General features: G+C 42.0%; 1 protein-coding gene across 3 annotated transcripts in view; it reads left to right on the forward strand.

The window, feature by feature from the left end:
- The window catches only part of lamc3 (laminin, gamma 3), a 150,597-nt gene that overhangs the window by 41,229 nt on the left and 84,502 nt on the right, over positions 1–24,866 (forward strand). For all 3 annotated transcript variants that reach the window (XM_080755309.1, XM_080755310.1, XM_080755311.1), the window contains exons 4-9: positions 1,031–1,197; positions 4,726–4,914; positions 7,522–7,639; positions 13,496–13,594; positions 19,676–19,812; positions 20,556–20,675. In XM_080755309.1, coding sequence (XP_080611435.1) covers positions 1,031–1,197; positions 4,726–4,914; positions 7,522–7,639; positions 13,496–13,594; positions 19,676–19,812; positions 20,556–20,675 — 830 coding nt within the window. The remainder of the gene's footprint in view (positions 1–1,030; positions 1,198–4,725; positions 4,915–7,521; positions 7,640–13,495; positions 13,595–19,675; positions 19,813–20,555; positions 20,676–24,866) is intronic.

Here is a 24,866-nt window from a genome sequence, read left to right on the forward strand (position 1 = left end):
CTGAGGGGGATAAACACTGTGCCTGATCCCACGCTATGTTTATGCCAGGGAAAACCTAATGGAAAGTGACAACTCCTCACACCCAAAATACCTTCTCACTCTCTCGTGTGTGTGTGTGTGTGTGTGTGTGTGTGTGTGTGTGTGTGCATATTCTAACATTTTGTGGGGTTTTTTTGGTAAATTAACGTCCTACTTGTTCATGCTTTTGTTTTTTTTATCCTGCAAAGTAACAGTTTTGAATTGGACATAATGACGTTATGTGTATGTGCTTGGAGGGACACTGTGTTTTTGTGTGTGCCCAGATACCAGAGATACAATGAATGTTCATTGAAAAGTTACGGTGCCGTGCAAAAGTAAAAAATAGCAGATGCACAAGCCCACAACGCATCGCATTCGTGACATGTTGGTGTAGATCTTATTTTTGTGTGTTTGGGCATTATGAATAATAATCCAATTGAAACCTACGTATTAACAATAACGTGTGATCTACAATAAGCCTATTCTTAATATCTACATGATCGTGTGAGAAAGACAGTTATTACTTATCATGAAAATATTTGCAGGCAAACATTTCACCTTTAAACTCATACAGTTTCATTTAGCTGAATGATACATACAGGCTGTTTGCCTTTATTCATGACGCAGAACCTCAGAAGAACTGACATAATGTTCTGTTTCTGTGAGAACGTACTCATGACACAGACAGTTCATACTGTATATATATATATATATATTGTCGTGGAATTAATCACACAAAAACTAAGAACAACAAACTCGGGGCGTATATGGTCCTTCACATGTTCACTCACATTATTTCAAACCTTTTCTTGTAAAGGACCCCCAAATTAATTCGTATATTTTGCCGCGGACCACGAAAAGATTTTGTGGCAGGGACCACCAGAAGAGAAGATTAATTTGTGCTTAAATGTAACATATAAAATGTAATATATAAAATATATATATAGGATGTACATCTTATAAAAGTTTGAGAACCCGCTTCATTCTAGCTGTGTCTCCGTGTCTCCTCCAGGTGTAAGTGTAACGGCCACGGCAGTGAGTGCGTGGAGGGGGGCGACGGGAGCCTGGTGTGTGCGTGCCAGCATCACACAGTGGGCGTGGACTGCCAGAAATGTCACCCCTTTTACCAGGACCGGCCGTGGGCCCGGGCCAACGGGGACTCCGCCAACGAGTGTCTGAGTGAGTACAACCGGATCCCAGTCTACGAGGGGCAAATTACTAATTAAGTTAGTTGAACAGACATTAAAAACCCTCGGACAGCCACCCCAATAGCAGCTTTTCAGTGCCTTCTGCCAGCTCAGATTCATATTTTGTATTCATCATTTTAATGCCAATAGGACGTGTGTACAGTACACACGTGTGTACACGTCCTAGCAATCTGTCGGTTGGATTAGTTATGACGTTCCCACACGTCGTACGGTCTAAAAGGGTTAATAATAAAGAAAATCATGCCATATAAAGAGACACGTAACACAAGTAGTTATATATCCTGTAAAACGCATAGCCATGTACTCAATGTGTATAATAACACATCACGATATCACGATCGATCACCTTAACTCACATTCACAACACTACAAAGACACGATACTATATCATGCGTTTGTTTCGTTTGGGTGCTACGTCTTTGTGCTTTTGTTAGGGCATTAAAACATTAAAATGCCCTTCACCTTTCATTAGGGCCTATTGGGTAGTGTTTCAGGGCATATTGATTTTTGTTGCTGCAGCAAATTGGGCCTTTCCAAATACCTTCGTGAGACGTTACTGACAAGATTTGACATTGAATGAAGTGAAGCTAGTGGGCTGGCTGACAGGCACCATACAGCTTCCTATTTTAAAATGTGCTCCTGAATTTAAATCGGGGTCTGCCAAGTTTTAGCAAACCAAGTTAGTTTTGATCATATCGTCGCTGTTGGGTGGAAACTACTGTGTCCCAAACTGTTTTGACATTAAGTTGTAATAGTGTTGTTCCCTGCATTACAATGTACCAAGTTATGCCTGGCGTGTTTTTACCTTTCATAATTTGCAAACTTTTTAGAGGTGAGCAAACTCACAAAATTGCCCTGTAGACTGCCTAGAGTTTCGTTCTCCTTGAACGATGAAATTCCCTCCATCCCGCACTCAAAAGTAGGGCTTATATCTTCAGTTACCTTTTGAATAGTTCAAGACTTGGTCAATTGAATAGCCTTTGTTTCTGACCATGCTTTGATTATGGGCCTTTGGCACTGTTTGGCATGTGCCCCATTCCATTACCCTCATACACTCTGGATTCTATGATGATGTGATGTCAGCACCTTTTCCTGCCGTTACTCGTCATTCTGAAGCAGTGAAAAACTATTATCAGTATTGAGTGTCAGCATTTCTTCTTTTTTTGAAAGATATTTTTGGGGCTTTTTTGCCTTTATTGATAGATCACAGTAGGTAGACATGAGGAAACGGGGAGAGAGATGCGGGGGGGGGGGGCATCTTTTCCTTGGACGGCAATTTCATAACTGGCATAACTATTTGGCACAACAATAACATCTGATACACAATTGACACATCAAGTGTCCTCATAGTACAAAATAAATTAACCACAAGTGTGATTCCCTCGACATTGCTTCAAAACATTCCTTTGTTACAATCGAGAAAACACTTTTTTATAAATTTTCCCCCAAATCCATTTGTATGCTAATTAATCATGAGTATGAGCGTTCTCCTCATATTTGTCCAAAGGCGACTAATGATGGTTCTCTCTCTTCCCATGTAATAAAACGCATGAGCGTCACTCATATTCCCCAGCAACATGGAGCCATAAAATATTCATATGTCTATTGCCAACTCAACAGAGAGCTTTGATTCGTAATAAAATGGGCAATTCCCCCCTAAATCCCCCCTTAGGGTAAGGAGGGATTTGATGTTGAAAAGGGTATGAGGGTAGCGGGTGTGTGTGTGTTATCAGCTGAGTAATTTCCTCTTGTATAAACATGCATTACTGTTATCTAAGTGCCCCCTGACAGACGATTGGCTCCTCATTAGAGGCCTCTGTGAAATGAGATTATAGCAACGAGCCCCTAAATTATGATCCAATCCCAGAACGCATAATCTCTCATATACAGTGCATATATACAGTACACCCGCCTCCCTTCTCCCTTCTCTCCGTCTATTTCTGTCTCTTTAATGTTTTTCTCTCTCACTCTCTCTCATTGATTTTCTCATTGTTTTTTCCCCTCTCCACTTGTCTGTCTGTCTGTCTCCCCTCTCTCTCTGCCTCCCCTTGTTTCCCTTCTCTCTCCTCTTACGTATAGCCTGGTTTATGTCATGCTGATGTATGTAAGCGAGAGAAAGAGAAACTCGTTTTATAGGTGCAAGGCTCAAACGTACAAATGGGATTAAAGGAATAGCCTATAAGAAATGTCCTTTTCACTTGGTTTATTTACCTCTGACGGACAACGGACGTGTTTCGGAAAGATGGGGCCTTCCTCATAACCGACGTACTGTACAAAAGCGGGACAAAATAACCGATCTTCAAGCTCACTCTGCGTTGTGAGCTTGTAGACCTTCTATTTTCAGTGCGTGAGTATGGAATGTTTGGTCCGTTTGTTGTTGCATTTTTATAATCAACTTTCAGCATGATTGATCACACAGGTTTAAAAGTTTCATGACATTAATTTGACTTTTTTCGTTTTTCTTTTAGGTTTTATGACCTCAATTTACACCCACTTCTGTGTCTGTAAAGCCTTTTGAGCTGCAATGAAAACAGGCAAAACAGTGACATTTGCTGGCAGATTTGCTGGCTGTGACATCACAGTCGGCAGGAAAATCAGAGCACTTGTTTGAGCCAGAAAAACCCAGACCACAGAAAATCTACTGAATGTGAAAAGTTCAGGTTTTTTGGGTGCAATTGAGCTCAGAAAACCTAAAGAAATTAAGTAAAATTACAAAAACTTTTTTGTTGTCACAATCCACTTAAAAAGAACCATTGGATTATTTTGATGGTTACCAAAAAAAAGTCAATGTCCATTTTCTGTTTTGAATTAGACCAAATAATTGTAATAACTTGTAATTATATGGAATATCCTAAAAGAACATCTACAATCCTCTGTCATGTAGGAGGCGCATATGGGATTCTCAGTGGTTTCCAAATAAATTAGATGTTTTCCTGGGACCCAAACTAGTGAAAATAGCAGATCTACAAGCTCTCAACGTGTCGCTTTGTGCCGCGTTGAGTTTGTGTATGTGCTATTTTCACTACTATACATATATTTTTTTGTTTTTCATCGCTTTTAATGTATAATATATTTGTAGGAAAAAGGGGACATTTACTCCGTGACCCAAAAACGCCATAGAGTATAAAGAAGGATAGAGACTGAATCGGGGCGATAGTGGAAGTTGAAGTTGCTCAGTGGCGTTTTGAAACACCCGGAAGAACCGTCTACTTCCGCATTTGACCACCACATTTTGGTGGTCAAATGCGGAAGTGCAACCGAGCACTCAATGTTAAAGCCCAGCTGCACGGGGTTTCCCTGTCGTGAATCCACGGGTCCGCCTGCAGTCCCTCATCTTACCACTAGGGCCGAGCGCCTCAACGTTGGAGAGCCTCACTGGGGCCTTGGAGTCGACCCATGCGTCACGGAGCGTGTGTATGACTTCCATGTTTGAGTAGTATAGGCCTAGGCCATGCATTAACCATGAGGCTCTCTCTCTCTACCTTTTGTGTTTTCCCAGAGTGCAACTGCAGCGGCAGATCAGAGGAGTGCGTGTTGGACATGGAGCAGTACAGGAGCACGGGGAGCGGTGGGCGTTGTGTGAAGTGCGCGGACAACACGGACGGAGCCCACTGCGAGCACTGCAGAGAGAACCACTACAGAGCATCCACACAGGACCCCTGCCTGGCCTGCCTCTGCAACAGCAACGGTAAGACATGGGCTATATATGAGAACCACTACAGAGCATCCACACAGGACCCCTGCCTGGCCTGCCTCTGCATCAGCAACGGTAAGACATGGGCTATATATGAGAACCACTACAGAGCATCCACACAGGACCCCTGCCTGGCCTGCCTCTACAACAGCAATGGTAAAACATGGGCTATATATGAGAAACCACTACCGAGCATCCACACAGGACCCCTGCCAGCAACGGTACAATATATGGGCTATATATGCACAACTAGGGCTGTCACGATTACAACATTTAACCCATTTTGGGCGAGAACCCCTTTTGGTGTTTTAAGGATTATACTTTAGATATTGAAAAATAGCAGATCTACAAGCTCACTTCTTGTATACAGGCGGACTAAAAAGCTGAATAACTCTAAATCTACAGAGCTCTCCATGGTTTTGACAAGACGTGCGATGTTCGTAGGTCTTTTCTGATTATCCGGTGATCCCGATTGGAACATTGGCGATTTCTAGAATAAAAATAACAGATCTACAAGCTCGCTCCTATGAGTGTGTAGATCTGCTATTTTTCAACAGCTAAAGTATAACATGATGCTTAAAACATCAAAAGGGGTTCCCAGAATGGGTTAAAACACTGCAAACAAGTAAAGGGATATTTCACATTCAAATGAAATAAACTGGATGAAAAGCTTAGTTATTACCATATTTTTATTGTTAGTTACTCTCACTTATCGTACGCACGCGCACACACACACACGAACACACACCCCCTTCCTATTGGCATTGTGCTGTCCTTTGTGTAGAGTTTGAAGTGACTTTTGTTCAGCTGATAAGCTGTATATAGATACTGCTCCCCCCCTCCATTAACCACACCTGTGTGAGTTATTATTGAACATCAGTGCTATGGCTGCCAGGCTATTCCGCCCTTCCAAGCCCATTGCGGAGGCTTCCTGAGCATGTCTTTGGTAATGGGGTGCTCAGATATTCTGATGTGGCCTTCAGGATATGTTATTAACATTACACTGAAGGGACTTGATGCACTCTGATGATGCAATGGTGGAAGTGGAACATGTACACCTTTTTTTTTGCTTAAGTAAAAGTAGCAATACCACAATGTAGAAATACTCTTATCTGTTACAAGTAAAAGTCCTGTGTTTAGATTTTCTTCTTGAGTAAAACTACAAAAGTATTTGTTGGTTGAAAATGGTTAAGCAATATACACATTTTGAAAAGAGTACTACATATGGGACAAGGACATTCTGCATTATGAATACTGAAAGTATATGATGTCAACACAACATGTGTCCGCATGTCGGACATGCGCTGCTCCCGTGCTTGCGGTTATGGTTAGGTTAGGGTTTGAGGTGGGTTGTCGTTTGTCGGACCAATGACTAGTCTGAACTACGTACTGTAAGTACATTTTTGAATATAGGATGTACTTTTACTAATAAGAGAGTATTTTGTCTCCGTCGGCCAGGTGGAAACCTCAAAACTGTTACTTTTCAGTATTCAAATTAAAAAAATAGCAAAAGTAGCACTAGCAGACCTACGAGCTCAAGACCTGTCGCATCGCACCGTTATTCCAGTGTTGATTTTGTCGACTAATACAGGGCTTGACATCAAGGCATTAAAGTAATAAATCTTTCCGGACAAGTGCATCAACATTTTACTTGTCCATTGGACAAGTGACTCTTGGTTTCACTTTTTCTGTGATGCCCTAGAATGCTAAAATTGCTTTCTAAAGTTTTAGCAAATTCATGAACTCAGATGATCGATGAAGTTTCTCCATATTGTTGTTGCTAGGGGGCGCCTAAAAGTCGCTAGGGGCGCGCATATCCCACCGCTAGCAACTTCTAAAGACTTTTCAAAGAGCCACTAGCTACTTCTGTTACTGGGGAGTTGGCAACACTGGGCCTACGCTGGAGAGAATGTTGTCCGTGTGCAGCTCGTGGAAAAGTAGAGATATTTTACTAAATGTAAGCTTTATGCCAGAACTTTCAAATGAATATGAAACTAGTTCCCAAACGACTCCAAGCTTTAGGAATTAATTTTTGGGTGATTGCACACGCAGTGATACAAGTTTAAATGCAGACAGGGTCAGTTTGCTAACCGTGCGTGGAAAGATACGATCTATGGCTGTGTATTTGGAATGCATGAAATGTATGTTAGATCACAGACATTGTAGGGCTATTAACTTGTAAACTGAGAATATTCAACTAATATTATGTATTCACGAAAACCAACTTACATTCATTCATTTAAAATGTATTTAATGTATTTGTATTGTATTTTAAAACTCAAAATTTGCAGTCAAAATCAACACTGCGTTATTCAAGTTGACAGATCTGCCACTTTTGATGCTTTTATTGTAGTGTAGTATAATCAAGTAGGGCGTCAATTTACAAAAAAAGGCCCAACACACCAAACGATTTCCACAAATTGATACTTTTTACTTTTTCGAATTTGAGTCAATTTCTTCGCTGCGTACAGTACGTGTCTTTCATCTTGTCTTATTTGATTCAATTTGGCTGTGTGCCTCCTCATGTGGATCTACTCCTCCTCACATCTCCACACCGCTGCCTCCACGCCTGTCATCCATCACCCCGCTGTACGGCCTCAGGCTCCGTGAGCTTACAGTGTGACGCGGGAGGACGGTGCGCGTGCCGCCTGGGCGTGACAGGGGACAAGTGCGACATGTGTCTGGCTGGCTTCCACTCCCTTGGCCTCGGTGGCTGCAGGTGAGTCACACAGAGTGACGCACGCACACGCACGCACACATGCTCACGTACAGTATATGCATATACACTTGGAGACACATTGCGCATAATTAAGACCTGAGGTTGATTCTACAAATGCCTTTTTAATCAGTAGTTCTCACACATTCAAGATCTCTAAAAAAAACCCAAAAAAAAACAATTATTTATAAAATATATATTAACGCCAAAATCTAAAATGACACGGATGCTTTCCCGGTTTAAATGGGTTTTGCTTAATATTTAACTAAATGATACGTAAATGGTGCATTTATATACATACATTTATTGACATAGATTGTGCATTACATTCACCCATTCACACACACACACATTCACACACCGATTAACCATGCACGGCATCAACCTGCACATCGGGAGCACTTAGGGGTTCAGTGTCTTGCTCAAGGACACTTCGATACTAACTCTGGGGGAGCCCACAGGGTTTGAACTGGGAACCTTGCGGTTCCCATCCGGTCACTCTACCCCTGAACCACTGCCACTCCATATACAGTACTGTACGTAGCTTGCGGAGTTATTTCTGGCAGATATACTCGAGGGGATCACTCAACGCTATGCAAGTCCCACATGCCACACGCCGCCGTGGCAATCATCCGACCATTTGGGCGGGGTATTTAAGCTCCCCCCAGGGTTGCAATCTTCCTGCATTCCTTCTGTTGCGTTCCTGGTTGTCGTTATGAGCCGTTTGCCCCCACCGCCACCCCGGCACCACCGGTGGGCTCTGCTATTTCTGTTCCCCTTTGGGGGGTGGTTAGGTTATCTACCGTATCTCCCTGCTCTTAATGGTTAATGATGGGGTTGTGTAATTGCGCCGAGCAGGGAGAAAAATGTAGCAGAGCCGAACGCCAAGATAATATATTATATGCACACTTGTATATTCTCATTCTATAACAATTTATTTTGTTCAATCTATTCGTGACTTATCTGACAGAAATTATATAAGTCTGTTTAACGCATAATGAGGCAAAGAGAAGTAAACAGCTCCATTAAGGCTGAGGTCAGGAGGGCAAAACATTAAATTCAAATGAGTGCTAGCTGAGAATATAGAATAACATCTGCGAGGCAGCACATTCACATACTGTACACTGACTCCTCCATGCCATGGATCTTAATGACGCAAGGCATGCATTTTGATCATGTCTAAAGGATTATTCCAACTTTATGACCTGTGTCCGTACGTGCGCGTATGTATGTGTCCATTTGCTTAATTGTGTCTGCACCCACACATGTACTTAACACATTCTGAACGGGAACTCATTTTGGTGTTAGCATCATGTCGTGCTTTAGCTATTGAAAAATAGCAGATCTACAAGCTCATAGCGCGCCACCGAGTGGCGCGCTACGAGCTTGTAGGTCTGCTATTTTTGAAAAATTCGAAGAACGACTGACATTTTTAGAATCTGATCTCAGGTCAGAATGGGTTCATCAGACCAGTGAGTGTCCAGTGGAAACCTCGTATGAATCTGATCTCAGGTCAGAATGGGTTAACACATGTGCATGTGCTTGTTTTGTCTGTTTTTGTGCGTCTTGTGCTTATCCGTATAGTGTCTGTCTGTCTGTGTATGTGTGAATTATGTTGTGAATTGATATTCATAAGGAGCACATATCCATGGCTCTCCCTGACCTCAATGCTACCCCGCTCATTGAATGCTAAGTTGTTCTGGCAGTGAATTACATTACAATTTCAGCTTTTCAGCTGCTATACATGCAGACAATGGATTATTAGCTCTACAGCTAGGCCTTGAACGTTGACCCTCCTGATTTAGCTAAAGTGACGTAGACACAGGCGCACTGGATCCGACACAATTTTCTTAAGACCGGAATTCTCCGGGGATCTATACTTGGTCCCTACTTTTTCCATCCAAGAGTTGGTAACCGAATGGACCCTCATAGATTTTAACTATTGAGAGTGTGCAATGACTACAATAACTCTAGATTATTGTTAAACATCTGCATTACTTAATTTACAAGATGTCTACACTACTGTATTAGTCTAGAGAATGTAGATTTGTATATTCTTTTGATCTAACTGTTCTCTCTACTTAACCTGACTCCGCCAGATGGGGCAGTAGAGAGTACATAGGTTCCCCCTGTGTACTCTCTACTGCCCCTCTTGGCGGAGTCAGGTTAATCTCTACTATGGTACCACATCAAAATCGTATACAACAACAACAACAACAAAATATTCTTTAGTTTTGGGTCTGCTAGGCTAAATCTCATCAAATGGTGGTCCATGGCTCAAATGCCGAATCAATAATGGGCCTTGATATGAAAAAGGTTGAAAACCACTGCAGTAAAGCATGAATTGTATGATTCGTACAGTTTCAACTCAAGCAATCTCAGCCAAAGAGGGAAAGCCTGGGAGAAACATTGCTTAAAGCGAAATTGTCACTTTCCGGCGTGAATGCACCCGAGCATTTCACGGCAATTCAAGCGAATTCTAGATCATTTTTGTCGCATGAAAATCTAGTAATATATAATCAGTTACCATACCAACAGTTTTCATCATAGACTATGTGGGACAGAGCTGGTGGAAAGGTGTAAACAACATTAATAATGTGGAAATTACCCGTACTTAACTGGACCTGCGCACCCTGCCCGCTACGTCTGTAGAGGTTTGCTCAACGTTGCCATAAATCAAAGCTCAGAGGTCTACTTCATACACTGCATCCTTAGTTGAACTGGTCTCCTTCACTCTGACCAGGGGCGATAAGGAGAGGCTGGACTACTTACTCACAAACACTGGCAACATTTATGTTTGACACATTATTCAAATGTTCACTTTTAGACTGTTTTCCCCTCCTCACGACCAATCCATCACACTCTCTTTCCCCTTCACATGTAGTCTCTTGTGGAAGATGTGCTCAGATTTACTTGCAATAATAAGTAGGAAGGAACACCGCAGTATAACAATACATTGTATACGTTCACAATTTCACTTGAAGTACAACAGAATTGGCACATACTTACAGTGCCAAAGTAAAAAAAGACGTGTGAGCCATTTTCAAAATGTTCAACTATAAAATAGTGTTAAGTGGCTAATGTATGTTTGGTATTGGTTGTACTGTATGTGTGCTTTAGTTACAAGTAAGTTGTAACTCAAGCTATCAAATAGTAGAGTAAACAGTACAATATTTCCCTCTGAGATGTTGTGGTGTAGTATTGGATGTAGTATAGTATTGGAAAATGGACGCTCTCAACTAAAGTTGAAAACAAAATACCACAAAATTAAAATTGTACATAAGTGCTGTACTTGGGTAAATGTGGCCTACTTTCCAAATGTTCCTTTCCACCACTGAATCCAGGGCGCCTCTTGGAAAGGAGGGACAGATCATTTAGTCTAATATTTAACTCGGAGAGCTGGTGTACAAATGGAGCCTTAAGGGTCCATTCGGTTCCTTCTTGTGTGTATGCTCCCGGAGCTACAGACCCATAAGGTTCCATTTGCTCCCCAACGATCAATCATTTAGCCGGACCGCACATTGAGAAGCAGCGTGTATAGACAGCCCGGGTTGAGGTGAGGTGTGTGAATTACTCAGACCAGTGGAGCACAACCAGGTAGACTGCTTTGCCTTGGGGATAATTACATTATTCCTAATAATGGCACCTCGTTAAATAGGAAAAACTGATTCTTTCTTGGAGGAAAAGGAACAATCAATCAATGAAGGTGATCAAATAAGAGGAGTAGGACAGATGTGGCACCTGTCAAGGTTGTTGTGACAGCCCCATATTGGCTTTTGTTGTTGTTGTGATTGTGTCCAGAATCTAATCTAGCAGCTTAAGTTGTAATCAAATGTGCCTTGTAATAATGGCAGACATAATGGTGAATAATGATGAAATAGACCAGAATATACTGTACGTCTCGAGGATTTCACTAAGCAGTGAAATATTGAGGTGCAATCCATAATGATTATGGCCTCCCACATTAGAGACGTTATATAGGCTGGCCATGAGAGATATTGGACTTGAAGGCATATTTCACTTAATAGAAAATGTGGGTAATTTTATCATCTACTCAAGCTTTCGTGAACACCCCAGACAGTTTTTAAGTTGCTCAATTCAGTAAATATTAATTTTAGCTGCCGGCCTTCATACGGTATATAAGCCCATTTTAACATCAAACTCCATTTCAACCATGTTAGATTAATCGTGTTCTGGTGATTGATATTGTCCCTCTAATATGTGAGGGGCATGTTTTCCCCATTACTTTTTTTTATTTTTGGAAAATGAAAAAAATAAAGATGAAATATTTATATTAATACAGGTAGTTCTTCTAACCAAGCAATTGGTTGAAATAGGCTCTCCAGTTGTGCTGAAATGAGCATGACAGCATACCTAGCCGTTAATAGAAGATTTGAGGATGGATTAATCGCATTCAAAATATTATCAGTTGTGCTAATTAGGCAGAGTTTCATCAGAGCAGCAGCGAAATTGGCTTGGGAATTGAACAAAAAAAAAAGTATAAATTACATTTTCCTCCTGTGTTAATAGCTGAATAGGATGAGGCAGGTCTACGCTCTTGTATTTTAACATCAGTTATTATGGTGGTACTTGGAGAGCCAGATATATTCTGTGGTGGTACTTGGTATAAAAAGGTTGAAAACCCCTGCCCTAAGGTATAAGTGGACAATATCAGTCACCAGCACCGCAAGGACGTTTTGTGCCAGGGACCCCCTGAAAATGATTCAAAGTTCAATTCAATTCAGATACTTTCCCCCAAAATGGCACAGAACAACTGTTTTAAACCGCTGTTCTAAATCCTAAGAGTATTCTGAAATAAGTTAATCTCATATTACAGCAAACAAATGACACAGATGCTTTCCCAGGTTTTAATGGGTTATTAATGTAACTTGGAGAATGGGTAATCAAACTGTACATCTTCAAAAGCTCAATTTATGTATTTATTTTAGTTTTGTAATGTGCCAAAGTAATGAAGATGATATCTCCACTGTAAATGGAGCTGCCTGGTACCATGTACTAATTGAACTAATGAGCACCAGCAGGCAGGGACTAGTGCTGCTTCTCCCTAGCTCTCTCTCTCTCTCTTACACACATATATATATATATATATATATAAAGGTGCACCTTTTTGCTACATTTTTTGGAAATCATATTTGTGTTGCTCTACTGTTTGTGTACAAAAAAGTACACAAACAACTCAACTCAAAACACTACCTCACTACCCCTTCTATCACCTCTCTCTCTCTCTCTCTCTCTCTCTCTCTCTCTCTCTCTCTCTCTCTGCAATTTCCTGGACGCATGTAGCTGACTAGCTGTGTCATTTTGGATTTGAGTTATAGCTCAAATCTTAATATATATACAATGTTACGTTTTCCAGAATTTCTTTTAGGATTTAGAACACCATTCAAAATAGCAGATATATACAAGCTCACAGCGCGTCACTTGGTGGCGCGCTGTGAGCTTGCACATTAACACATTGTCCAGCTCAGGGGTTCTCAACGTTATTGGCTGGGCACCCTCGGAAAGGCTTCGGCCGTGTCTCGGGTTGAGAACCCCTGGGCCAAATTCCAATACCCAAAATCTCGGCCACTCGCTCACTCTCGAGCATGGCAAATTACGGTGAAATTGGTGACCTGTCGAAATATGTGATACTGCAATAATTAGCATTCGGACACTAACATTATGTGACGTCTACACGATTGTCACATATTTCAACAGGTACCACACCACCATGCTGGAGTGAGTGAGTGGCCGAGATTTGGCGTATTGGAATTTGGCTCTGGTCTAGCTCATGCAGTGTGTCCATGTGATCGTCCTGGCTGTGTGCTTTGTAACGTCCTCATCGCCTTTCCTCTGCAGGCCATGCGAGTGTGACCCCCGTGGTAGTGTGAGAGACTGCTCCCCGCTGGATGGAGGGTGTCACTGCAGGCCAAACGTGGAGGGACAAGCCTGTGACAGGTACAGTAAAGCTGCAGGCTCCGTCCACGCTGCCATCTTTTTTGTCGTTGATTCTTGGCGTCAGGAAGTTCTTTGTTCCTTAGTGTAGCGACCGTGTAGCTCAGTGGTTTTCGACCAGTGGTCCGGGGACCACCAGTGGCCCTTGAGGAGGTTCTAGGTGGTCCCCAGCTAAATGATAGAGAGTTGGTAACCAAATGGACCCTTGTAGATCTTTAACTCTTGAGAGTGTAAATTGAAACCAAATTTAATTCCATTTGGTTACATTTTCTCAAGAGCTGTTATTAAACATCTGCATTACTTAATGTACAAGTCTACACAAAGAATTGTTATTTTGATCAACGTTTGCCTGTTATTTCTCCTATGCTACCACATCAATGCAGCACAGAATTGTGGACAAAATCTTATCCAACGATGAGAAGTTTTGGGTCTGAGATGATAAATGTCATCAAATGGTGGTCCGTACAAGGCTCAAATGCAGAATAAATAATGGACCTTGATATGAAAAGGGTTGAAAACTACTATATAGCTCACCACGCTTGGTTGTTTTGTTGCTTTTGTCGCTGCGAGTGTGAATGCAGCTACTGTATGTATGTAGCGCCTAAAGTGATTTAGCACCAAACTGGTTGCCCTGAAGTCACTAATGTTGCTCTGGAGGTCTGGAGCTCTGTGAATACGAGCCAAAGAAGCACTTTTAGTGCTATCTAACTACTAAATCTAGAGTCCTCGGAATGTGTGAGGAGTCTGAGGACACATTATGCACAGTGATAGGCTGAGCATCTCATAACAGGTTTGTCACACGACACGAGCCAATGTGAGTGGCGGAGGGAGGGAGAGAGAGGGGGAGATAAGAGTATACAGTAGGCTACTGTGAGCCATACAGCCGCCTCACGTGCCTGCGTGTGTGGCTGTTCTTAAGCCTGCACGGGTATGGGCAAGTTTTGTATAGTTTTTAGTATGGTATACCGTATTTACTAAGGAACGTGCATAAATCTTTGCCACAATTTAAAGTCACCTTGAAAAATTAAGGCAGTATTATCTATCCGAAACGTTGGTGTCTCTGTGTCCGCAGCTATGAGTGTACGGCTATACTTTTTTTTCATTCAACATTTTAAGTCAAACACGATGTGCCAGAAAGTGCAGAAACGGAAACCAGAACAGAAAGAGAAGGAAGAGGAACATTCTGTCGTGTTCTGCTCATGAGTTGGAAATTGTAACTGATGAAGTAAGCAAAAAAGCAATAAATGGATGCAGTTAATTATCCATTCTAGGTCATCTTTTATGTCCTCAAATAACAAAAGTATGTCAATGTCAATGTATACTTCCATACTGCCTTCTGTCATTTGAAAGAGAGTAACAGATGGAATACTCTTCACACTTTCCTTTTGTCATCCTGGCTGTCACCTAGTGTGTCTTCTCGCGAACAATGCTGTGACCGAGTCAGTGCACCTACTGTACTGTACATGCCCTTGGCGTAAAATAGTACATTGCAATTTCATGGTACATGGCGTTCAGTACATCACTTGGAAGTTGTGCATTTGAATAGACACCATGCACCACCCACCCTGTATTTGTGCCACTCCTTAAAATACGTTGATGAAAAAGAAAAAAAAAAACATAATTTCCCGTAAGGACAGCAACAGTAACACACATTTGAATTATACTATTAAATTGTGATATTATCAAATGTGAATTTATAGTCTGTCGGGACTTGGGGTGGAAACCTCATATTGTCCAACACTTACTTTTCAGGATTCAAATATTTTTTTTAGGAATCATGACACACACACACACACACACACACACATACATACATACATACATACATACATACATACATACACACACACACGCACACACACACACACACACACACGCACGCACGCACGCGCGCGCACACACATCCCTACTAGCCTGTATGTGCAGACTGGCTGTTTGTGTCCATGTCTTGATCAGGCCTCATTCGGACGGATGGGAATAAGAACACAAATGCTCGAAAGGAGCGATCATATAATATATAAGACGTATATAAAGCTCATCTGCCATGTCTAGGCACTTTCTATACTGCCTTTAGATTGGTTTCCATGGCCAATGTATTCATTGGCACACCATGCAGGTATTGTGACGTCTGCGATGTGATCCGTCTGCTTTAGAGGTGACAGACATGCGTGTACGTGTATAGATAAATAATACAGACAAAACGTTAGTTCTAGACGACTTGGCCTCCAGCCAAGCTGTAAATATATAACCCATTCTGACCGGGCACCCATTTTGGTGTTGGCATCATGTTATGCTTTAGCTATTGAAAAATAGCAGATCTACAAGCTCATATCGCGCCACCGAGTGGCGCGATACGAGCTTGTAGGTCTGCTATTTTTGAAAAATTCGAAGAACGACTGACATTTTTAGAATCTGATCTCAGGTCAGAATGGGTTAATCAGACCAGTGTGTGTCCCGTGGAAACCTCGTATGAATCTGATCTCAGGTCAGAATGGGATAAAGCCAACCAATGTATTCATACTTATTCAATAGTGTGAGGCCTGGAGCTTCGTGTTTGGTTAATATTACAGTGATCTTTATCTGTTTAATCATGCCAACCCCCCCACCCCCCGAGGACAAACAAATCGACATACTGTAAGTCGTGTTCGCTGTCCTATTTGTCAGAATGATGGAATATTGCCCCAAAAAAACAAAACCATAGATCATTTATGAAGCTTAACGTCTAGATGGCACGGGCAAAAAAATCGATCAGGCGTCTGTTTTTTATGCTAATGGCTTGCTGTTTGACCGTAAGACGTGCTTAATGTGAGAAAGATAAAGAATGTTAAAATAAATAAAACAAGAGATGAACAAACGATAGTAAACGTATTGACTAGGAGAGTTGGATATTGTCTGAATTTTCTGTTCCTAAATATAGTATCCATCAAGAGTACCCATTTTGATAGTGTTCCAGTTCTAAGTTTGTCTGCTCGTTTATTTGTGTCAACACTTCCAATTAGAGCTGGAGAAACATGTTGACTCCTGTTACTGAACAAACACTCGTCTATAGCACTGAGTACTATCAGGATATAGAGCTTCATAACACTTATTTTAACCAAAGAAAATCACTTGCCCGGCTATATCTTTTAATATTAATAGTTAAAGGGATATTTCACTTTAAAAAAAACACATTTCATCGCATACTCAGGCTTATGTGTGAACACCCCAGACAAGTTTTTAAGTTGCTTTATTACGAATTTCCGCGGATCCCCAAAGTGGCTCTCAGATGGACACCCCCATGGAAAAGGAAAGGAGGCCGACCTAAGATCACCTGCATGGGGCAGAACGGTAGAGGCTGAGATGCTGGAGATGGGCCTCTCTAGGTGGAGGAACATTATCCATGCCTTATGCCCCATTGGGGGGCGAAGAGCATAAGTAAAAGTATGTTTATTCAGAATTTAGATATTTGATATTCATTGTATCAGACACACCCCTTCCCAAACCCATTGTAGATTCATCGAAAACACCCGTCCTTGGTTCTGGTGATTCATACTGCCCTCCGAAAATGTGAGGTGCCCGTGTTTTTTTTTTGTATATTTTTCTGGGAGTGAGCTAGCCCCTCCTACACTATTTATCTAGTTTTGTCTTACACAAACATTAAATTCCCATTGACAATGAATGGAGAATTTGAGTCAGTGTCTGAGCAAATAGGTAGTGTCTATTTTACATCATGATGATGTACGATGATGAGAGCGCCCTTCACTTCACGCCGGTGTGATTTTTCATAATTCTTTTATATTTTTTATGGAACCTTGTTCTTCTCATTTCCCCCCCCAAAAAATATTAAAAATGAAAAAGTTATGCGAATAAACACGGGCACCTCACGTATTGAATCGAGCAACATAACTGTCTGGGGTGTTCACGTCAGAGTAATCTAGTAAGAGAGTGGAGACACTATAGTTTACTCCGATTGTAACAATGGAATGAGGAAGTGCTCATTCTATCTCAATGGGATAGTTCCAATATTTGGAACTATAGCCCATAGCACCCCGCTTTGTGGCGAGATCAAAGTGTGTCGCCACTCTCTTACTAGATTACTCTGGTTCACATAAGCCTGAGTTGAAGAGAAAATTACATTTTTTTTTTTTAAGTGAAATATCCCTTTAATGGCAGGGTAAGATAGGACCTTTTGTAGGCCAAGCCGTTATTAGACTCAACATCTTGTTTTAGTTATCTCTCTCTCTCTCTCTCTCTCTCTCTCTCTCTCTCTCCCTCCAGCTCTGCTGTGTGATGCGACTAGTGTAGCATCTGATTCTCAGCTGTGTGTGTGTGTGTGTGTCCCACCTCTGCATCAGCCAGAGGGAGTGTGGAGGTCAGAGCAGAGCAGAGAGGAGCCGAGCAGCTGGGCTCTGTTGGCTCTCCTCTCAGTGCTGCAGCAAAGCCTGGCTGTCTGGCAGAAACCTTGTATAGACCAGTGGTTCCCAAACTTTTTCATGTCAAGGACCCCCAAATTGACACTAATTAGCCCGCAGACCCCCATTTGAAAAGATGTGCCATAAGAGAATATTTTACGTCTCAAGGACCCCCAGTTTGACCTGCATTAGGCTTCCATTTGGTTCCATTTGTACACTCGGAGTTACTGACCCATAAGGGTCCATTTGGTTCCAAACTATCATTTAGCTGGGGACCCCCTGGAACTCCCCTGGACTCCTGCAGGGGGCCCCGAACCCCACTTTGGGAACCACTGGTATAGACGATAACTTCCCAACCCATTTTGTCTAGAGCTGAGTCATCTATAGGTTTAGTTTTATGGTTTGTTTTTTCTCTTCATTTCATATAAAGGCAGGGAATCATGGGCAAAATAATGATGTATTGGTTCATTAGCTTTACAGCAGTGGTGTCCAAAGTCCGGCCTGTGGGCCAATTCTGACTGGCTCCCACCAGCCATGCATCCAACAAGCTTCAAACTGAGCAGATTGGACCTTCCGTTCCAGAGATAATGGCCAAAACATATTTTATGTACATAAAACGACACATAGTGAGCTTTGGGCTATCTTCAAATTGCCAAAGTATATAGCAATATAGGTCTATAAGTGGTTTTGTTCTTTTGTACTAATAATCATAATCTACAAAGTGTGATGTGGTTGTGAAAGTGCGGTCTCGCCAACACTAACTCGGGATTCGTGAATCATTGCCCTCCACATAATACTAATTTCTAACATCAGGGTCTTGAGCTTGACAGTTGTGCGTCTACATACTGTAGGTGGTGCACTTCTTGCCTTTCTTGGCTTTGCCCTGGGTTGGCTCCCAAAGTGTCAGTTTGTTTGCCTCTAGTTCTGGGTGCCTGACACAGTGCCCTGCCAGCCTCATCCGTCTCCATTATACTGTGAGGGTCCATATGTCTCTGCCCCATACAGCAGTAAGCGAGTAACTAATGTATATGTAACTAGTACAATATTTGCCTTTGAGTGTAGTGGAATAAAAGATTGATTACTGGAAGTACTCCAGTAAAGTATAAAACAGGAACCCCTTTTGGTGTTTTAAGCATTATGTTATACTTTAGCTATTGAAAAATAGCAGATCTACAAGCTTATAGCGCGGCACTTTTTTTTTAATCGTGGAAATGTGGCACAAATCTTTTAATTATATATTCTTTCAGAGTGAACATTTTTAACTTAAATCTTTGCTTCTGGGAGGTCCCTGGAAAGTCACATTTTCAGATGGGGGTCCGCGCCAAAATACAGATATTTCTGGGGGTCCTTGACATGAAAAAGGTTGAGCACCACTGACATAGAAACATAGGTTTTACAGAAAACTTTTAGGATTCAGGAAAAAAAAAGTAACAGTAGCCTTACTAGCCTACTGGAGTAAATGTAGGCTACTTTCCACCAGTGTTTTTTGGACATACAAGGTTTCCGCGCCGACGAGAGCGATGAAAGAGCCAAACAGCTGGCAGGTGGCCTCCTCTGCAGTGACGATCACGGCCCCACTACTCTTCCAAAAACAACATGCAGACATTAATGTCGAATAAAATGACTACAAGTGTTATGCTGCTAATTGGCGATGGTGTGTGTGTGTGTGTGTGTGTTTGTGTGTGCATTACAGATGCAAACCAGGTTTCTTCAACCTGCAGCAGGACAACCCAGCAGGCTGTCAATCATGTTTCTGCTCAGGCCACTCCCTGGCCTGCTCCTCGTCCAATCAGCACGCTCCAGCCAACATCACCTCCGATTTCCTTGAAGGTATTGTATACCTCTCGTACCGTATCAAAGTTTATGAGTCATTTCATTGAAGGTATTGTGCACACAGACAGCTCTCATACTGATTTCATTGAAGGTCTGTAACTCTGAGGGCCCTATTTTGCGTGTCTTAAGTACCAGGTCTTATGACCAGGTCTTATGAATCCATTGACTCCTTCAAAACCGCTCTCAAAGGGCATCTACGGATGGCTGCAATTCGAAACTGGCCTCTGTAAAATCTGAACTTCAACTTAATCATCACGCTAAAATATGTTTCTGAAAACATTATAGGGTAGAAATAAGCCACATAACAGTAAACTGGTTGTGCTGGGCGACCGTCTGATTTATAAACAAACACATACCACGCTGTAGCGCATAGCATAGCTACCGTCCCTAGCTACCGTCCCATCGCCTGAAGGGATGCGACACTCTGATTGGTTCAGAAACTTCAGACCGGTGTTTCATGTGGAAACACCATTTTCATGTTGTTCACCATTTCCGTTTCACTGCGCCTTTAACCACTTCACCAATGAGCTACTTAAATAATTCAAAATTATTTCTAAAACCCTATTTACTTGCTCAACTTGAACATTTGGTTATTTCGGGGTTTCTTTTGTTATTTAATTGTATTTCTTTTATATAAATATATGTTTTTGACATGCCCAAAACTGGGACGCCAGATTTCTAGTGGTTGAATAAAGTATGCAGTATGTAACGGTAACACACATCTTTGTCATTTCCTCCAGATCAGGACGGCTGGTCGGGAGTGTTTTCTGGGGGAATGGAATACCCCCTGCTGTGGAAAGAGGGAGAAGTCTACCTGCTGCCCCTCTCCGAGGAGGACATCGGCTTTTACAAAGCTCCCGGTGAGTCAGGAGGAAGGGAAGTGATTTGAGATCTCCTGTGGAGACAGAGCACCAGCTTATAGGGAGGGAGAAGTAGGCCAATGTCTCCCCAATTTCTTTGCTCATGTTGACTGTTAGCCACTCACTGCAAGCCCTATGTCATACGGTTGGTTGTTTGGATGGTTGGTTGGTTGGGTTGGGTTGGTGGTCGGTCGGTCAGTCAGTCGGTCGGTCGGTCAGTTGATTCTTCATATCCATATGAGTGAAACGGCCGGGATGACATGTTTATTTTTAAAACACAGTTATTATATGAGGCGATCTAAAATCCCCCTATGGGGTAAATGAGAAATGGTGCATTTATATAGCGCCTTTATCCAAGGCGCTTTACATAGATTGTGCATCAATTCACCCATTCACACACACATTCATACACCGATGGCGGCGGAAACCATGCAGGGCACTAGCCAGCACATCAGGAGCAATTTGGGGTTCAGTGTCTTGCTCAAGGACACTTCGACACTAACTCTGGGGGAGCCCGGGTTCGAACAGGCGACCAGTTGCCATCCAGCCACTGTACCCCTGAGCCACAGCCGCATTGGGGATTACAATGCAAATAAAAAGTACATGAACCCGTGGATTTGCGCCCTCTACCGATATTGACGTCAGACTGTACAGTGCTGTAGGCCTAATGAAAAGAAGTAGATACAATTTTGAGGTATTTACTTTTCCTTCTAAAATGAATGAACTTGTGAAAGGGGACATTCTGCGTGATGAGTACTTGTACGTTTGGTATATTTGGTATATTTTTGTAAAGAATGTTTGTACTTTTTCCGTCACTACAACATGCTCAACATATAGAGTCGCCATGGTTTGAATGCGTTCAACCTATACTCCATTAGAGAAAACCCTGTGACCCTTGCAAGTCTCAGTGAGCAACATGCTAAATGATATCAGAGTTATGGCATGTTGTGTACAGACTGTACACAGTACACACTACAACAGCCACAGCTTGTGGCTGTTCTTCCACGGAGAGATGAATCAGGCCCCGCGGCAGTGGGTCGTACACATACAGCACATACGCCAGTTCCTCCACAGCCTTATCAGAGCCATTAGAAGATAAGGGAATAAGCTGGAACAGCTACAGGACTTAGGGTCCCGTCTGCCCGCCGGCAACAACAAGAAAAAAAGGAAAGGAAAGGACAGGAACGGGCTGATGGAATTGGAAGTCTCTGCCATGTTGCAGACGTCACAAAGTGAAAAAAATAAAATAAAACTTGGCCTGGTTTCTCTTCATCTTCACCAACTAAAGTTCCAGGCATCAGCCCCTTCCAGCCAGCAAGCCCCCCCCCCAGCAGCCGGCAGCGAAACAGGAGAAAATCCCATTAACTCAGCGTCCTGGAGGTTTTAATGCTCGAAATGTGTGATCACACAAAACGACTCCCGTTTTAAGACATATCTTTATTTTAGATGCGACAAAAAGCTTGCAGTTGAATGAGTGTGTGATCGTTGTGCGTGCGTGCATGTGTTTGCGAAATTGCAGCTGTGCATGCGACTGGCAGTGTAGCGTGTACATGCATGTGTGTTTGTGTAGACGACGTGGTACCGAAAGTATTTATTTACTTATGTATTAATGAATTAACCCATTTAGTACTGAGACCAGATTCTACAAATGTCTTCTAAATAGACACTTTACTGAAAAACCTACTGTACCCCCAGAAGCAAAGATTTGAGTTAAAAACGTTCGCTGAAAGAATATATATTCAAAGATTTGCGCCACATAAAAAAAAAAAAAAAAAAGGCAGTATACAAGTGCCGCGCTACGAGCTTGTATACTGCTTTATTTTTTGTAGATCTTCTATTTTTCAATAGGTAAAGTATAACATAATGCTTAAATCACCAAAAGGGGTTCCCGTCCTGAATGAATTAATTGTGCGTATTTATTCATAATCTATTTGCTATTTGGTCCGTAACGGCGCTGGTCTCTGCAGGCCAACAGCGCATGCAGAGATTAGTGGCCGTGCATATGCTGCACGAGAGCTGCTTTGTGGCGGCCTCCTTATCGCCGCTGTGCAGCACTTGTTTGTGTTGTTTCCCCCACATAATAAAATGCAGAGATCTATTGCCTCGTGCTCCCTTTTAATGATCTCATTTTCTCTCGTCCCTCGTCTATTTTATTTCTTTTTTCTACGTTGCATTGCATGTGTACAGTTATTGTGTACAGTTATTTATTAGTTGCAGACTGTGGAATTCTCTCCTCTCTCTCTCTCTCCTCTCTCTCTCTCTCTCTCCCCCTGCTCTGTCACTTTCATTTTTGGTTTTAACCCATTCTGACCTGAGATCAGATTCTAAAAATGTCTTCTACATCCTGACAGTTTTCTGAAAAAGCTATGTTTCTATGTCAGTGGTTCTTCGATTTATTTTTATTTTTATCAGACCTACAAGCTCGTAGAGCTTGTAGATCTGCTATTTTTCAATAGCTAAAGCATACTGTATGTTAACACCAAAAGGGGTTCCCGCCCAAAATGGATTAATTTGTATTTGTGTGTTCTAATCCCCCCGCCGTGTTGCCCATCAAAGCGGTAGATAATTCTGAGTGACACATTACGCATCACACGGAATGCAATTTGTGTGGTTTTCGTTTTGAGTCCATTTGTCACCTCGGTGTGTTCTTGGGTGTTGTCTCGTTATGTAATGGACAGGAAGATCAGCTGGTTACTGAATTAATTGGAAGAGAATGGTGGCGGACAAAGCCCTTAACCCATAGTGCCTGAGTCGGGCAGAAACCCTTGTCTCCATAATTGTCTCCATATTGTGACTTTTTGTGGGTTTTTCCCCCCGTAAATGAACACCATACTTCATACTACAGCGTCACACAAAGGCATCAAAAGTAGCAGATCTACACGCTCGAAACGCGTGAGTGACATCTTAAGTAGATCGCCTATTTTCGGTGGTGAAGTGGTTAATCCGACTACATAAACATATAGTAGAATGTTTTTGTATACTTTTTAGGTCTGTCAAACGATTACACATTTTAATCAGATTAATCACAGCTTAAAAATGAATTAATCATGATGAATCACTATTCGAACTATGTCCAAAATGTGCCATGGGTTTCTGTATATTGTTAAGATAAATGTCAGAAGCCGGATATATACATTTAACATACTGTACGTATGTATGTATATTTAATTCTTTATAACAAATCCAGTGCGGTAGGATGGTGTCTCTCTGTCTCTCTGCCTATGTAAATTGTGCAGGCTTTCATGGCAATGTTGCTTAGGGCAGATATAGGGCTAGATAGTGCAGACACTGCAGAGTGGATGGGATTATGGGATGTATGGGGCGGGTCATCCAAGCATGGATTCATTGCGCTAAAAACTTTAATCTAATTAATTTCACAAATGAATTAACTCTGTTAACTCGGTTAATTTGACAGCCCTAATAATTTAGTTTCAGTTTTGATCTTTTTTTGTTTTCTTTCCTTTCCCTGTGGCGATGTGGCCGTGCATCTCTCCTCCTGTGACTCCTCTCTTCCATAACATTAGCTCGTATATATATATATATCCCCATGTGGTGGTGTGACCTTCTCTGAATCAACTCATAGCGGCAGAGAAAAATAAATAAAGAATCCTGCCTTTTTGTCCCAACCTTAACACCTCTCAAGACACGGTTCATGCCTCCCTCACCAATCTTCCTCGCCCCACTATTTGACCTTCTCTAATCTTCCCAACCTCTCTCTGCCATCTTGAACCCCCCCCCCCCCCTCTTTTCAAGATTTCCAAGTGGGGCTGTAGTATACAATCCAGAAAAGGTGTGGGACAGCAGCTGCACTATATAGAAATGTTTTTCATTTTTATGTGCTGCTTCTTCTGCTTCTATTCTAAATAATAATAAATCCCCCATTTCTGCTCCTGGTCTTGGAACAGATTGTGGCTAGTTTACACAGCTCTGTGTTCCCAATGTCACCACAGGGTTTAAGACACAGATTTAAACACTTGGATCCAACTGCCAAACTCTACATCACAGTGAATGAAACATGAATACATCCACAAACTGTTGTCTTAACCTGCCCTTCAACCACTATATTAACTAGCAGCCCTGATGAAGACATATAGATATAGGTAGAAACATGTTGGTTTAATAAAGTCTCTTCTCCTCCTTTTTACCATTTTTAGTGCCCGGATCTCCTTCTTTTCCTGATTGATCCAGGAG

This window comes from Protomyctophum bolini (assembly GCF_963924005.1).
Source record: "Protomyctophum bolini genome assembly, chromosome: 22".
In the NCBI taxonomy this organism is placed as follows: Eukaryota; Metazoa; Chordata; class Actinopteri; order Myctophiformes; family Myctophidae; genus Protomyctophum; species Protomyctophum bolini.